This window comes from Poecilia formosa, unplaced genomic scaffold, assembly GCF_000485575.1.
Source record: "Poecilia formosa unplaced genomic scaffold, Poecilia_formosa-5.1.2 Scaffold79, whole genome shotgun sequence".
NCBI classification, from domain to species: domain Eukaryota; kingdom Metazoa; phylum Chordata; class Actinopteri; order Cyprinodontiformes; family Poeciliidae; genus Poecilia; species Poecilia formosa.
The window spans coordinates 2,397,461-2,412,659 of record NW_006800018.1 but is presented as its reverse complement, the minus strand read 5'-3'; the positions used below and the strand labels follow the sequence as shown (position 1 = coordinate 2,412,659).

The 15,199-nt window shown below is 41.7% G+C and overlaps 1 protein-coding gene across 2 annotated transcripts in view; it reads left to right on the top strand.

Annotated features, from left to right (window-relative positions):
* The first annotated feature begins 895 nt into the window (after positions 1 to 895).
* The window catches only part of LOC103141089 (uncharacterized), a 37,024-nt gene continuing 22,720 nt past the window's right edge, over positions 896 to 15,199 (top strand). Inside the window, exons 1-9 of one of the 2 annotated variants that reach the window (XR_001662678.1) lie at positions 896 to 967; positions 1,040 to 1,295; positions 2,232 to 2,824; positions 2,949 to 8,194; positions 8,623 to 8,821; positions 10,550 to 10,782; positions 10,866 to 11,150; positions 11,218 to 11,324; positions 11,416 to 12,100. Coding sequence is in view for 1 of the 2 variants with exons in the window: in XM_016673571.1 (XP_016529057.1) it covers positions 899 to 967; positions 1,040 to 1,295; positions 2,232 to 2,824; positions 2,949 to 8,194; positions 8,623 to 8,821; positions 10,550 to 10,782; positions 10,866 to 11,150; positions 11,218 to 11,324; positions 11,416 to 11,654 (7,227 nt within the window). In the remaining variant the exon portion in view is untranslated. Of the gene's footprint in view, positions 968 to 1,039; positions 1,296 to 2,231; positions 2,825 to 2,948; positions 8,195 to 8,622; positions 8,822 to 10,549; positions 10,783 to 10,865; positions 11,151 to 11,217; positions 11,325 to 11,415; positions 12,420 to 15,199 lie in introns of those variants that run through there. The other variant, XM_016673571.1, reaches the window with a different exon arrangement.

The following is a 15,199-nucleotide window of genomic DNA, read 5'->3' as shown; positions in this document are numbered from 1 at the left end:
TAATCATCTGCAATTAAGGGACAGTGGAAATATTTTACTTTGACATTGAAATTTAATTGAAAAACAAAACTTGGAGAAACCAACAGCTGACCCAACACTTTGTAGAATCACCTTAACCAGGAAAAACCCAGAGTCGGTTTTCCATCTGACATTTAGAGTCGGAGATAAAATTATAATATAAAGCCAAAATCATTCCTAACACCAGGTTGTCATATTGTTATATGACAACCATGCATCATGTATGCTGTAGTTTATGGTCTCTATGTTGAACTCCTATCGACTTGGGCAGCAATGTCGAAGGTAAAAAGCGTTCAAATGAGCAGAATGTTCTTTATACTCCGGATCCAACTAACTGCTGTAGATCTAAGGAGGTGCTGCTCAGCTCTTACAGCTTTTATCACAAACTAGCTTATCAGGAAGTGAAAGTCCTGACCACACCCAGACTTCAACACAACCAGAGCACTTTGTGCTCACAATGGAAATTAGTCATTAGGCCTACAAACAAAAGGTCACAATAAATTTTCCATTACATTGTCAATGGGTGCCACACTACTGGAGGTCGGACTTACTCAGGTGGGTGACATCAGTTGGGCACTCAGATCCTGATGAGACCCCAGCTCAGCTGTTGGTGTTGGAGATTTCCTGATGAGCTGTATGGCTGCATCGTTGTTGGCGTTGGAGTTTCTGGCTCCCGTTTGTGCTGATGGACCAAACAGCAGTCCAGATTCCCAGGCAAACATAGGATGTCCCTGAGAGACAACGTGTTCGAACATATCTGAATTCTAATCATTGAAGGTTCTTCAATCGGTTTGATAAAGTGCTGAAGTTTCTCAAGAGGAACACTTGAATTTATCATTTCCTATAGATAATTGATTCTTTGTCCTTGCAGAGCAGAGAGATGGTAATCACTATTACAGTAACCAATGAGACCCCTTACACCTGGTACCACTCTTATGAAAAAGACAAGGTAAGAGTCCAAACTGAGATATGAACCAGTGGAAGAACCTTCTCTGACTGTTTCTTCTCCTCAACTCCACAGAGCGGGACAAAATTGAAGCCACATGGTACAGCAACAGGAAGATGGCCTTTAGGATTTTCGTTGTTAAAATATCCATTCCGATTGTTTGATGCTGTTCTGGACAGAGGCGTTTACCTTAGCTATGGAAACCACTCTGAATGGGACCTCCACTCTGACAATCGCATCGATGATTTCACTGTAAGAGAGAGCGATGATCGGGAACACTTTGAGCTGGTCAACAGTTCTGATGAAGTGGTTGACCACTGTCCCAACTACGGTAAGTCTTATAGAAACATTCAGGCTGCACATTATTGCTTTACTTCCTGGACAGCGTGGTCTGCTGTTTGTAGAAAACCTGTTTCTACTGAGCGATAAAGGGAAGTTTCAGTTAGTTCAGATTATGTACCAATATCTCACAGTTAATGCTGGATGATTTCTACACATCTAGATGAACTCAGCTTCAATTGTTTGACTTTATACGTGAAATTATTTGGTACATGAAGGATTAGGAGCCAATTCAGCTGGAAACCAAGAGGCGAGAACGCTGATCACTGCTGAATGTTGGATTGAGAACATGATGAGTGAACATCTTTCTAAACGTCACGTTTAGATCAGTGGTCATTTTTTATTTATGTCTTTTAATCCATTCATCCATCCATGCATGAATGACCTTTGTCCACCACAGTTGCCTCTTCTTCTTTAGTGGATTGTTTAGGCGCTTGCAAACTAAGTATTTATTTTGCTAAGTACTTAGCTTACTAAATAAAAATAATTATTTAGTTTGTAGTTCTGACGAGAATAAGTAAACGAAACAAAGAAAAACATGGCGGAAATGACTTTGAAAATTAACCCCTTATTTCTAATCAGGCTACATAATCCCAAATTACTGCTGTTAATTATTGACTGCGTAAATTTCAAAACAGCACCTCATATTTTTCAACATCAACCTTTTTGTTAATGATTTTCTTAATCTACTTTAATGGGTAGGAAATAATCTTAATTTTTAAGGCTAAGAGACTGAAACAAAAAAATTGGACCCTCTGCCTGAGACCTTTGGTAGCATTACTGACTTGATTTGAGATAAAATTCAGTTAAAATGGTTAACTTTTTTAAACCTTCTAAAGTAATACTAACTCAGAACATGTTCAGCTAGCTGTGATTAAACTAAAGAGGGTAATAAAATTTACAAGAACATTCTTGAATTTTCTTATAGCAAGAATCGAAGAAGAGAAACTAGAAAGAGAAGAACGCAAAAGACGGCAACAAGAAGAGAAACGTCAGAGGGAAGAAGAAGAGCAGAGGCGCCAGGCAGAGCTGGAACGAAAAAGAAAGATCCAAGAGGAGACCAAGAGGAGACAAGAACAGGAACGCCGAGAATGGGAACGTCGAGAACGTGTACGACGAGAACAAGAAAGGCAAGAACACGAACGACGAGAATGGGAACGACAAGAACGTGAACGACGAGAATGGGAACGACAAGAACAGGTACGACTGGAACTTGAAAGGCAAAAACAGGAAAGGCAAGAACGTGAACTACGAGAATGGGAACAATGGAAGAAACGGCAAAAAGAACTGCAGAGAAAAAGGCAAGAAGAGGAGAAAAGACGCCTGGCAGAGCTAGAGCAAGCCAGGAGAATCCAAGAGCAGATTGACTGGGAGAATAAAACCTCCAAGAGAAAGATCAGAAAAGCTCAGGAAAGACTTCAAGAGCAGGAACAAGTCAGAGCTCGAGAACACCAGCAGCAAAAGACTGAAGTTCTGTACCAGTTGCTGGACAATCATACAGCTTACATAGAGAGGGATGAGGTAAGGTTTGAGATCTTCTGGGTTTACCATATTAAATATGAAAAAGCAAGTTAGATTCTGGCAATAGTTGACCATATGAATTTTTATACTTGATGCTAATGTTCTGAATTAATCTTTTATGCAGTTCAGAGATGTGCAGCAACGATTTGAAGAACTTCTGTCAAGCTACCAAATCAAAGAGAAAGAGAAGTCAAAGATAAACCTTGAAGACAGAATGAAGTCTCTCCAAAATGTGCTGATATTAAATTACCTAGAACAGCACAATATCCCCATCTGGTCACAGTGGGCTTTGGATCAGGCCACTGGATACGTGGATCTGTCCCTGACCGAGCGCTTCAGTGTTCTGGAGGCTGTGGTCAAGGTTACTCTGGAGGGTGAGCCTGATTTTCAGTCTCAGCACAGAACTGGACAAGACAAAAAAAACAAATTCTTTCTCAGTTTGGAAGCTCAGCTGCAGATTTCTAATCCAACTCTAGCCAGACGGGTTTTAGTAAATATTCTTGAAATTACTTCAAAGTTACCAAAACAAGGCAAGGAGATCCTCAGTCAAATACTTTTCAACAACATCTGGACTCCAAAAGAAATTAAGCTGTTCATTGGACAGACGTTGGGCATGGATCAGGAAAAAGTCTCAAACATCCTTCACTGGGTATGCACCTATAGGCTAAGCTGCATACTGGCCGTCACTGCACTGAATCACAAAGATCCTATAGGATATATTCGAGACTGTATATCATGTGAGGAAGACAAAGATCATGAGACTCTCCTGAGTGAAATGCAGGAAAATAACTATCCAGAGGATCTCCTGTCACAACTGGAAGACACTCTTCAGTACGTTGAGGCTGTGTTGCCCAGATGTAAAGGAGTGGACCTAGAGTCAGACTTGATTGAAGACTGTAAAAGGTGGATAGTTTCAATAGACTTTTCCAATCCAAACACTGATATGCTAAAGAGCATCCTCATTGTCATGTCCATAGCCGTGAAGACGTGCACAACCTTCATCACCTCCAGTGGAAAGAGCGTTCAGGGATACTTTCCCAGACTGACTCAGCTTGCATCGTTACTGCTACTGCTGCTACAACAGTCCCAGAACAAACGAGGATGCCTCTTGGAAATCGGAACCGGTGAGGGAAAGACCTGCATCTTAGCCATGTTTGCCACCATCCAGGCGATACGAGGTACTGCGGTGGATGTTGTGACCAGCTCCCCTTTGCTTGCCATTCGTGATCAAGAGGAGTGGAAAAAACTCTATGCAATGTTTGGTGTGACCTCATCAACTGTTCCTCCACAACACCAAATTAAAAGTTCCTTTGAAGACCATGACAAGCTGCTTGAAGAAGCTTATTCTATGCAAGTAGTTTATGGCACTGTTTGTACTTTTGCTGCAGACATACTGAGGCAAGAGTTTGAGAAGAAAACAACTCGAGGACAGAGAAAGTTTGACTGTGTTATTGTGGATGAAGTGGATTACATGACATTGGACAGTGGAGTCCAGGTGACCTTCTTGTCACATCAAGCCAGTGGGCTGAGACACCTGGAACAGGTCCTAGCAAGTATCTGGGCCTTGATGTCTACCTGCCGTCCGATAGAAATATTTGAAACAGGCGAGATCCAATGGGGAACTAGGATCCAGTACTGTCACAAGGTTGCCAAGCAAGCTGTGGTTGGCCTACAATCAGACTTTTCAGAAGCTGACATACTGTTGCTGGGTGTGAAGCTGGGCCTTTATTCTCAGGAGGATCTCAATAAAGTAAATGAAGCAGTGAGTCAAACTCAGGCAGAGAAAGGCAGCTCTGAAGATCCCACATTGAAAGTCATTGGAACCATCATGGCCAAGTTGGGACATCAGCAGCAGCATGAGCTGTTCAGGGAACTTGAGACAGCAGTGCTTGATGGCGTGGTGGTGGACTGTTACTCACTTGTAAACAACAAAGCCAAGCGCTACGGTAAAGACAATTCTTCTGCAGACCCTGATGTCAGGATCCTTCTTCTGCAGAACGGATGTGCCTGTGAAATCATGTCTGAGAAATCACTCATTGAATCAACTCTTGAAAAACTGAAATCCAAAATTAGATTTTCTAGTGAGTGCTCATTAAAGTCGGTGGATGAAACTCAGGGATATATTGTGATTCCATCTTTCTTGAAAGAGTATGTTGAGAATCAGTTGCCCATTTTTGCAGAGAATGCCTTGAGAGCCATTCAGATGGCGCTAGATAGAGAGTACATGATTGAAAAGACACCAGAGGTTGACAGGCCTGGTTTCTGCAGTGACGATTCTCATCATTATGATGCCATAATTCCTGTGGACTTCCAGGCCAGTGGGGTACTAGAGAAAAACAAGCGCTGGGGTGAAGGCCTGCAACAGTTTTTGGAGATGAAACACCAACTGGCAATTTCACAATTATCTAACGTCACAAACTACATGTCAAATGTCCACTTCTTTAAAAAGTACCTGACAGGCAAAGGGATTTTTGGAGTCTCTGGGACATTAGGGGGCAAAGCAGAGAAAGCATTTCTAAAACGGCAGTACAAAACAGCCAGTTACATCATTCCAGCTCACCGTCATAAAAAGCTTGTAGAACTGCCAGCAGTTCAGGTTTCTGGAGGAAAAACTGAGTGGATCCAGGTCATCTGTGAAACTACATGGAGAGCTGCAGACAGAGGGCAGGTTGTTTTAATTATCTGTGAGGATGTCAAGACTGCCAAGGAGCTGAAGGGTAAAGTACAGGTTCAAAAAAGACACTCTGCCAAGATCAGCATGTATACAATCAGCGAAAAGCACAACATTGAAAAGGAGACTTTCAGAAAGGGACACATCATCATAGCTACAAACCTTGGAGGCAGAGGAACAGACATACATGTTCACCAAGAAGTCAATGAGTGTGGAGGCCTCTTTGTGCTTCTCACATACTTCCCTGGAAGTCACCGTGTAGAGAGACAGGTGTTTGGACGCACCGCCCGCAAAGGAAACCCAGGAATGGCACAGATGATACTCAACCGGGATCTTCTAGCACAAGCATACCAAGGCCACTCAGTGGAAACCATGAGACAACTCAGAGAGGAGTACGAAGTCAGACGTTTGGATGGTATGGAGAAAAATGAGCTGCTTCAAATTGAAATCAAGGAAAATCTGTTCGCCACATTTTGTGAGTTTCTCTGTGACTTTGACAAGCACTACACAGAAGAGGAGAGGAGGGATATCAAAAAGCTGAAGTCAAAAGATCTTCCTGAGTGTTTTAAGAGCCATCGTCAAAAGTTTGATTATGAGACTGCAATCAATGCTTTGAAAGAATCATGGGCCTTGTGGCTCATCCTCCATGAAGAGCACTTCAGCAGGCACAATGATATCCTCCTTCTGAAAGAAAACCTTATGAAGGGGTTGAAGAACACTGCCGATCAAATCTTAAAGGGGAGGAGGAACAATTTCTACGACTACATTAAACTGGCAAAAAGCAGAACTGACATACACCGCAGCAACAAAAAGGAAAGCGACTTTGGAGCATTGCTGTACTGGCAGAGTGCTGTGCAGTGCGATCCTTTCTACTGTGCTGTGGCACTTTATAACCAGGCGTACATCACAGTCAACCTGCAAAGGAGTGGCTACAAAGAGGAAGCAAAGCAATTGTTGGAAAAAGCAAAGACTGCTGTGGATGTGTACCTGTCAGAGTCAACAAACACCATGATGTTTTGTAATTTGGCCATGACTAATGACTTCTTACCCCACCACAAAGACAGCAATCTGCAGAACCAAATGAAAGCCAGAATGAGTGTCTTCAAATGTTGGAAAGGATACATTGAGAATGCCCTGAAAGCCCTCCAACACATTGAGAACAGCAAAGGAGAGGCTATCTTAGAAGACTCCAGTGTTTACAGTCTTTCCAAAGACAAAGACCCCATCACCATGAATGAAATAATGGTACTTCATGAGTTTGGTCTCTGCATCGTGTTTGATGTTAAAAAGAAACCAGAGTTTTCCATCGACGCCTTTGCTTGTTTTTGTCTTGGAGTTGTCCAAGTGGCGGCAGGTGTTCTCGTTTGTGCTCTGTCCTATGGAAGCGCCAGCCAGTTTGGGCTTGGACTCATCAGTGAAGGAGTTTCTGACATGATTCACGGCATAAAGGGGATGATACAAGGAAGCTTTGACTGGGCTGAGTGGGCAATCTCCAAAGCCATCAGCATTGGGGTGTCTCTGGTCTTTGGTGGACTGAGCAAACTCAAGGGAGCTGTAAGGGCTGTACGAAGTGGTGCCAAAGGTCTGGTTGCTGGGGCTAAATGTAGCTCCATCCTCACAGTGAAAGAGTGCTGTAAACATGCAGGGAAATTTGCTGTTCAGGAACTGGCAAAGCAGGGATGTGTCGCTGCGCTAAGTTACACTGTCAGCAATGCACTTCCAGCTGTTTTTAAAAGGATTCTGAATGAGGCCTTCAGGGACAAAGTCTTTTCAATGATAAAAGCTAATAGCCGTCTGGAGTCTGCTCTCACAAACTTCATTTGTTCAGCAGTACCAAAGACGGCCATGGAGCAGAACTTCACCAACTTCACAATAGACATGAGTTGTGAGAATGAAATCCGTCTATCAGTGGACATTATGACGCGAGACATAATCCCTGACCTGATGATGGACTGCACCCAGGTTGGTAAAGTTCTTGATACCCTGTCAGAGGTCTGTGGTTCTGTGGCACGGCACATGGAGAAACAGAAAGAGATTAAAGTGCTGATGAAGGTTTTGGAGTCAGCTCAGTATATCAAACTCTGTGTAGAAATCTTGAATTCATTTCCTACAGAAGATGTCATTCATAAAGCCTTTGTGCCTGGGTTGTTGAAAAGCCTGGATCAGCTGCCGCAGGAAAAGTATGACAAGGATGGAAGACACTCATTAGCTGATGTGAAAAGGCTTAAAAAAGACCTTCTCCACATTATAGCTTCAAGTGTTTTAGAGTCATTTGTTGAAGCTTGCTCAAGACACATGACCTCCATCATCACCAGAACCTGCATGACTCAAATAAACAGCGCTGCTAGCAGTGCTGTTGGGAACCTACTGGGCAGGGCTAATACTCAAGGTTTCTTTGACAACCAGCTGTATAAACACCAAATGAAGGAGGCCATCCGCAGACCGTGTGAATCTCTTTCAGAGGAGAGCAAACAGGACTTTCATTGTTACATAGAGGAGGTTTGTGATGTTGACCGTCCTGCTTCAGCTTTGGACATCCATGTCCTTACTCAAAGTGACGCTCTTCAAGGAAAAGGCATCAGAGTTATAGTTGTGGACAAAGATAAGAAAAAGCTTTCTGAGGATTACTTTCCAGGAAAGGACAGTTCTGCAGGAGATATTGTCCTCCAACTGAGCAAAGACCCAGAAGCACAAAAACAGTGAGTAACAATTGAGAATCTAATATTGATGACATTGATGTGTTTTGTTCTGTTAGAGTTAATAAGTATTCATCAATTCATTTTCATATTACCTTATTCACAGCAAATGTCCTCCAAATGCACATTAATTCAATTAACTGCGCTAAGCAAGATAGTCAGTTACTTTTCTATTCAAATTGGTAAAAGGATCTCTAGCTAAGGAAGCCAAGCTGACTGCATTGAGTCACTTCTGGTGCAACAATCTTTGGTTTAATGTATCAGGATATTTTTTAAAAAATCATGAATTACCTACCACGTCTTAAATTAGGTCTTAAAAACCTCAGATGACCTTCAGGTCCCTCTGGTTTGCTCTGTTATATGGTGTTTCCAGGTGGACTAATTTTCCAGCTCTATAAAAGTGTTTTGGTATTTCTGTTTGTAATTTTCAGGACATTCGCAGAACGGCTTGCTGGTGAAACGAGGCCCTACAGCGGACATTTCGACATTGTGAAGCCAGATGGCGCTGTGATTCCAGTGAACTCTGCAGATATGAACTGCTTCTATCATGCTGTGGTCCAGGCCACCAGCTGCAGTACTGCTGACCACAAACAGAGGGCAGTGCAGCTTCGAAGTAAAGTGAAGCATCTGGTGAGTATGATGACATTCAAAACATTAGCCAAACATAAAATGTGCTGATAAGGAAACTAAAGTTGTTTTATGTAGAAATCATTTAAAAGTTTTGAGAAATACCAACCCTAAAGACTTCCAGTCACTCTGGCAGAAACTCACAGTCTCCTGCTCTTCTCACCTCCATCAATCTCTCTTCAAAGCCTTTCTCAGTTTTTATTTTACCTTTACTTTATCAGAATAAAATCACGCCGAGATTAAAAACTTATTTTTGGTGGGAGTCCTGGCCAAGAAGCAGGAATAAATAAAACACTAACAAGTAACACAGTTTAAAGAAAACAACAAGCTATGAAAAACTGATGCATGCTTTTGAAACTTTTACTTTGGAGGTAAAGGCACATGAGTTAATTTAAAAGTTTTCTGTAGTAAGTTCCAGGATCAGAGAACAGAGAAAAAAGTCTTCTCAGCCTATTCAGTCCGAGCAAAAGAAGCAAAAAGAAGCAGTCAAGTCAGAAGAGTCAACATTTTTCAGTGCAGATAGGCTGGCAGGAGTCCAGGTAATCCTTAGATAAAAACTGAGCAGGACCAGACAGAACATCCCACCTGTGAGGATGAATCACAGTGTCTCTATAATCCAACACAGACAAGTAAACTGCAATGACAAGATAGTTTTTATCTCTATATTAAAAACAACTTATTTAAAAAATAAAACCCAACTTTGATTTTAACCTTTCCACTAGGCTTTCTACATTTGATTTAATTTCCTCTGGGAAAAATAAATCGGTTTATTTGTATTTGTTTTAAGAACAAGTTCTAAATGTAATGAAGAGTGCTGGATAGCAGCAAAGCCTTTCCGTAATAGTTCAAAGAACGGAGTAGGAGTGGATCCAGTGCAATAAATAACCGTCATCTGCATAAAAATACAAATCAGACACATTTTGTCCCAATTCATTTATATAAATCATGAACAGAAGGTGACCTAATATAAATCTCTGTAGTACCATTTGCTGCATCTCCAGACAACAAATCATATTTAATACATTGTGTCCTCTCCAGAGACAATTTGTGAATCAAACAGCTTGATTTGAAATACTAGAGTCCCACAGCATGACTACCAGAATTTTGTACTGAATTAAATTGTTTTGATAAATGTACAGCACAGCACTGCTTCGATCCAGAGCTTTTCCAGCTCTCAGGGAAACCAGTTTAAACTTAAAATGACTCTGAACTGTAAGAGTTAACCACAGAAAACTGGGTGAAGTTGATCATCTATGAAAAAGAGAGCATGAAGTTATTGGTAGCTCAGATGTGGCAGTCTGGATTCTTTGAACTGCTGAGTCTCTAAGTCGACAAATTCTGTCTTATCAGGACTTAAAAACAGAAAGATGGAGTCATCCAGATGTTTATGTTTTCCAGACATAAACTCTGACTAATAGACTGGATTAATCAAGATTTAAGATATAGCCGAGTATCATCAGCATCACACTGGATATTTATCCCATGCTGTCTGATGGTTTCATCAATCGGGTGAATATATGTGACAATAGGAGGAATAAAACAAAGTAATGATAAATGTTGTTGGAACTCAGCAACGCAACCTGGCGTTTATAGAGTTTATATTTTATCCCTATTGTAATTTAAAATCTCTGCTTAATTTAGCATCCTGTTGTCAGTAAGAACAAACTGAATGTAGCTTTGGTGTAAGGAAAAGTAGACATGGTGAAATGTTTGTGACGTGTCATGGTTCAGATGCTTCAGGACACAGCCAAGTACGCAGCAGCTGTGAACCTGCAGAGAGGATATGAAGAAACCCACAGATACCTGGATAAATACATCATCAGTGGAGGAGGCAGGAAGACGCAGCAGGCCAGCAGAAAAGACTACAATGACAAACGAAACACAACAGACATGCACGATTTACAGGAGCATGAGGCCGATCTGATAAAAACCTACGACCTGGGTTTGGTTGGAAGGTTTGATGAGTGAGTTCATTCTATCCAAAGATTTAAAATAGCAGTGTCACTCTCTAACACAGTCATCTTTACTTGATGTTTGGTTTGTGAAGCATCAAGGGCCTGCGGAGGACGAACAGACCCAATGCTGATAACAACAACCAGAGCTGTCCTGTGAATGCAGACCACATCCCACCTATCAACACCTTCCAGAAAGCTCATGAGATGCTGCAGAAACCCGAGAACGAAGCCCTGAGGAACAGGCTGGAAACAAGCCAGCCTAAGCTTTACGCCATGATTGATAAAACCGGAAAGCGTGGGCTCTGCAGAGAGGTTCTCACCAAACATCACAAGCAGGCACTGACCACCGGAAACAGCAAGGGCTCCCACAGAATCAGGTGAGAATGTGTCACTTCATGACTGATTGCGGCCCTTTGCTGATGTCACTTCCTCTGTGTGCTGCAGGGAAAAGCTCGCTGAAGTTCTGATTTCTGGTGATTCTCATAAAGCGATGAAGTTGTCCTTAATAGCGGCCAATCCAGAGATGTCGGAGTCTCTTCGGAGAGATGCAGGTGCATAACAGAGACTGATTCAGCTGCTGCAACTAGCCTGCAGAAAAACAGGCTGTTTCAACCAGTCGGCTAATGTTTGCTCTCTGTGCAGGAATTTATCAGCAAAACAAAAGACCTGATGTCATGTCCACCAAAGCAACCAGGACATATCATGGCATTGGAGACAGACTGCTGTTGGATAAATACTGTGAGATGGGAGTCATCAATCAGAGCTCTAAGGATGATCTTCATCAGTGGACAAAGTCGCAGCTTTACTCCAGGAATTCAGCAGAATATCATGAACTGCTGGAAGTGCTGAAGCCAACTGCTAAACACCAGAAACGCCTTTAGATGTACATTTATATAAATATTAACACTTTTCATCCTGATTTCTTTTAATGAACCATTTTCTGTTGCTCCACTCATTCAGATGAGACTGGAAGCAGGAGTTTGGTTGAACTGGTAATGATTCCATGCAACCAGAACTCTGAGACAGAGGAAGGTCTGGAGCAAAGGACAGCATGACAACATGAATCAAATGTTTGCTTAGGAAATAACTTAATATTTAAATCACAAGAGGAACATTTGTATTTAAATGTGAATGACCACCCTGCTGCTGGATCGACCTGCAGACTTCTGAAGTCTCCTGATTCTGGTTCTGGATGCAGGACCAGAACCAAACATGGAGAAGCAGCATTCAGCTTCTATCCTCCACAGATCTGAGATAAACTTCCAGAAAACTGAGAAACAGCTGAAACACTGAGTTCCTTTAAATCCCTAAAACCAGCTGGTTAGAGGTGATTTTAACTGGAACATCGACCAACATCCTGATGTGGAACGGCAACACTTAGTGAAATGTAAGTGTCATTACATTTGTGTTTTAGGGCTGTTGTAAACGAATACTTTAGTAATCGAGTAATCTATCGATTAGTCTTACGATTATAAGTAATCAGATAAAAAAAATTAAATAAAACATTGATAAATCTAACATAACAGCAGTATTACTATCGAATATCAATATCAGTCCAATTTTTCACATTTGAACATTCCCAAGAATAACTTTTCTTTGGGAAAAAAAAAGTTATTCTTTTCCCAATTCCCAATTAATTTTGTATTATTGTTACAAAATTAATTTGTAACAATAATAGCTCACTTTCTAAGTTAACCTGAAGAAAAGTTATACAAAAATCTGAAATTATATTCAGTTTAATGACAAATGTAATGGAAAATTTTATGATGTGCCCCTCACCCCTTTTGTGCTTTAGATTGTGTCTGATGATGAGATCATGTGTCTGCATGAGCTTATCATGAGATTAGTCAAGCTGCTTTCCTATAGACTTCTACAGTGCCATATAACAGCAGGGGATGCCTTGATTCTGGAGACTTGCCCAGGGGACTTATCTCCCCTCTTTAGTATGAAAGAACAAACCCCTATCCTTAACAATAGACAAATGGCCAGACCATCTGGGTTGGGCTGCACAGAATCCCTGGTACATCACAATCAGGGATTCACACCTATTGTCCAATCAAGTCTCTCTTCTCTGACCAGAACCTATAAAAGTTAGCCAGATCCACTGTTAGAGCAGACTTGACAGACTGCTTGACTCTGTATTTCTGTTCTCACCTTGCAAGGTTTTAATAAATTTCCTATTTCTTCGTATCCAAACTCTTAATTTTTTCCAAGACACAAAGAGGCAGGCTCTTTATTATACTCAAATAGCCTGCCTAAAAATTCTATTTCTATAAATAAACTAAGCATACTCCAGCTTTTCGTTTATGTATTCATCTTCAGTGAGTTTAACAGATGAACTCTCACCTCGCCCAGACATTTATAGCTTTGTGTTCATGTTAGCAATGGGATTTGATACCTGCATTAGTCACACACATAATGAACTCATCTACCAGCTACGTGCCACCACGATGCGCTCCGCCATCCATTTGTTGCGACCAGGATGATGTGAAATTTATTTTTCGGTTAGTCAGTAAACCAAAGTACAGCCGCCCACAGAGTTCGGTCTATCCGCTCACCTGTATAAATAATCCCGCCGTGTTCTTCTCCACCATTAGCTCTGAACCGGCCACCAAGCAGCAGCTCCGGGAGGAGAAAATGCCGTACTCCAAGCATCGCTTCCGTCATTTTAAGGATGTTTATTGGTCCCCCGAAAAACTACAAAAACCCGGACATTATCATGAATCAGTAAAATCCCCATGGTCCGAACTTGAAAACTGGACGTTATGCTGCTAGCACTTAACTTTCGTCAACAACTCAAGCGGAAGTGAGAGCGCTGTGCAACACAAATAATGATCCGGGGGGAACACGATGCATTAAATCAGGGGTCCCCAAGCTGCGGCCCGCCTTCTCATTTGGTCCGGTCCCCTGAACAATACCAGAGAGCATTCGGTGTTTTTTTTTCATATATATGTGGATTTTTCTTCAACCACCAGGGGGCCTCTTGAGCAGATATGAAACTTAGTTTCCCTCAATGGAATATATACTAGTCAGTACCAGTCACCGTTTCGCTCACGGTTTTTTTCCATTTGCATTCTGGGTAAAAATCTATCTACAAACACGAATATGTCGTCGGCAGTAATCCAATTCTTCCCCCCACCACCCCCCCTCAACAAAACTTTTCTAAGGTTTCTTTCTCGAAAAACTAAGACCGCCCCCGACCAGAAAAGGGAACAGTCATGTGGCCCTCGCAGGAAAAAGTTTGGGGACCCCTGCATTAAATAATAAAACATAACGAGGCTTCGGGGCAGATACATTTTCCTCCAGGAATTTTAAAAATCGAGGTACTCGAATCATTCGAGGAATCGTTTCAGCCCTCCTGAAACGATTCAGGAGGGCTGAAACGACTTTGTATCGCTGATACAAAGTCAGCGATGACTTTGTATCTTTATGTCTTTGTGATGTAAAACACTTTGAATTCCATTGTTGCTGAAATGTGCTTTAAAAAATAAACTTGACTGATTGATTGAGACCTTATTCCAAATTCCAGCCACTGAAGGACCAAAGCTTCCTGCAGGAGTCCAGACTTTTCTGTCCATTCTTGAAAATGATTTCTGTGTTGTGTCTGTTGTTCAGATGAACACTGCGTTTTTTCTTCTCCTCCACTTCTTCTACAGTGATGGGACTAATGTTCGGTACCCCTGTTTCTCCTGAAAGGAGAAAAACAAACAGCTGCTGATCTGGTTGGAGACAAACTAGTGGCATCACAAGAGTCCATAACTACCCAGGAGAAAAATAAATATACTAAGCATGTTAAATTTTAGCATTCTTCAAGCCAGACTAATCATCAGCAAGGGTGTAACTTTGTGTTGCAAATTGGTGGGGGTGTATTGTGAGGTACAGCCACTGAGGAGGTTAGTGCTGATGCACCCAGGAAGGCCTTTTTTGTGCTAAGAATATGGCCAAAATTTAAATGTGAATGCCAAGCATTCTTACTCGGTAACTTAGAATGTACATCCTGACGAGGTTTGTCAGATTAACAGTACTTATTGAAAATAAAAACTTTTAATCCTCGTGACAGTAGTCACAGGTTCGATTCCCGGCCTGGCGATGTTTGCCACATGTCTTCCCCCTCTCTCATTACACTCTTTCCTGTCAAACTATTTTAAAGTAAAGGCCACTAGAGTCAACAAAACCTTACCAAAAAAAATGAAACTTTCTCTTCTACGTGGCACCCTAGCCTCCACCATCCTGACAGTATTTGTGCTGATCGTTTGGGTTCCTCTATTTTGGTTCTGTCCATCATGGTCCAATGTCCACTCTGGTCTCCTCTGTGGACATTGCTACAGATGCAGTTCAGTTAACCTCAGTCTGGCGGCCATCTTGTTTCTTGTTTCCCACATATTTTCATAATATTCCTCATCCTGAGTGTCTGAGCTGCACCGTT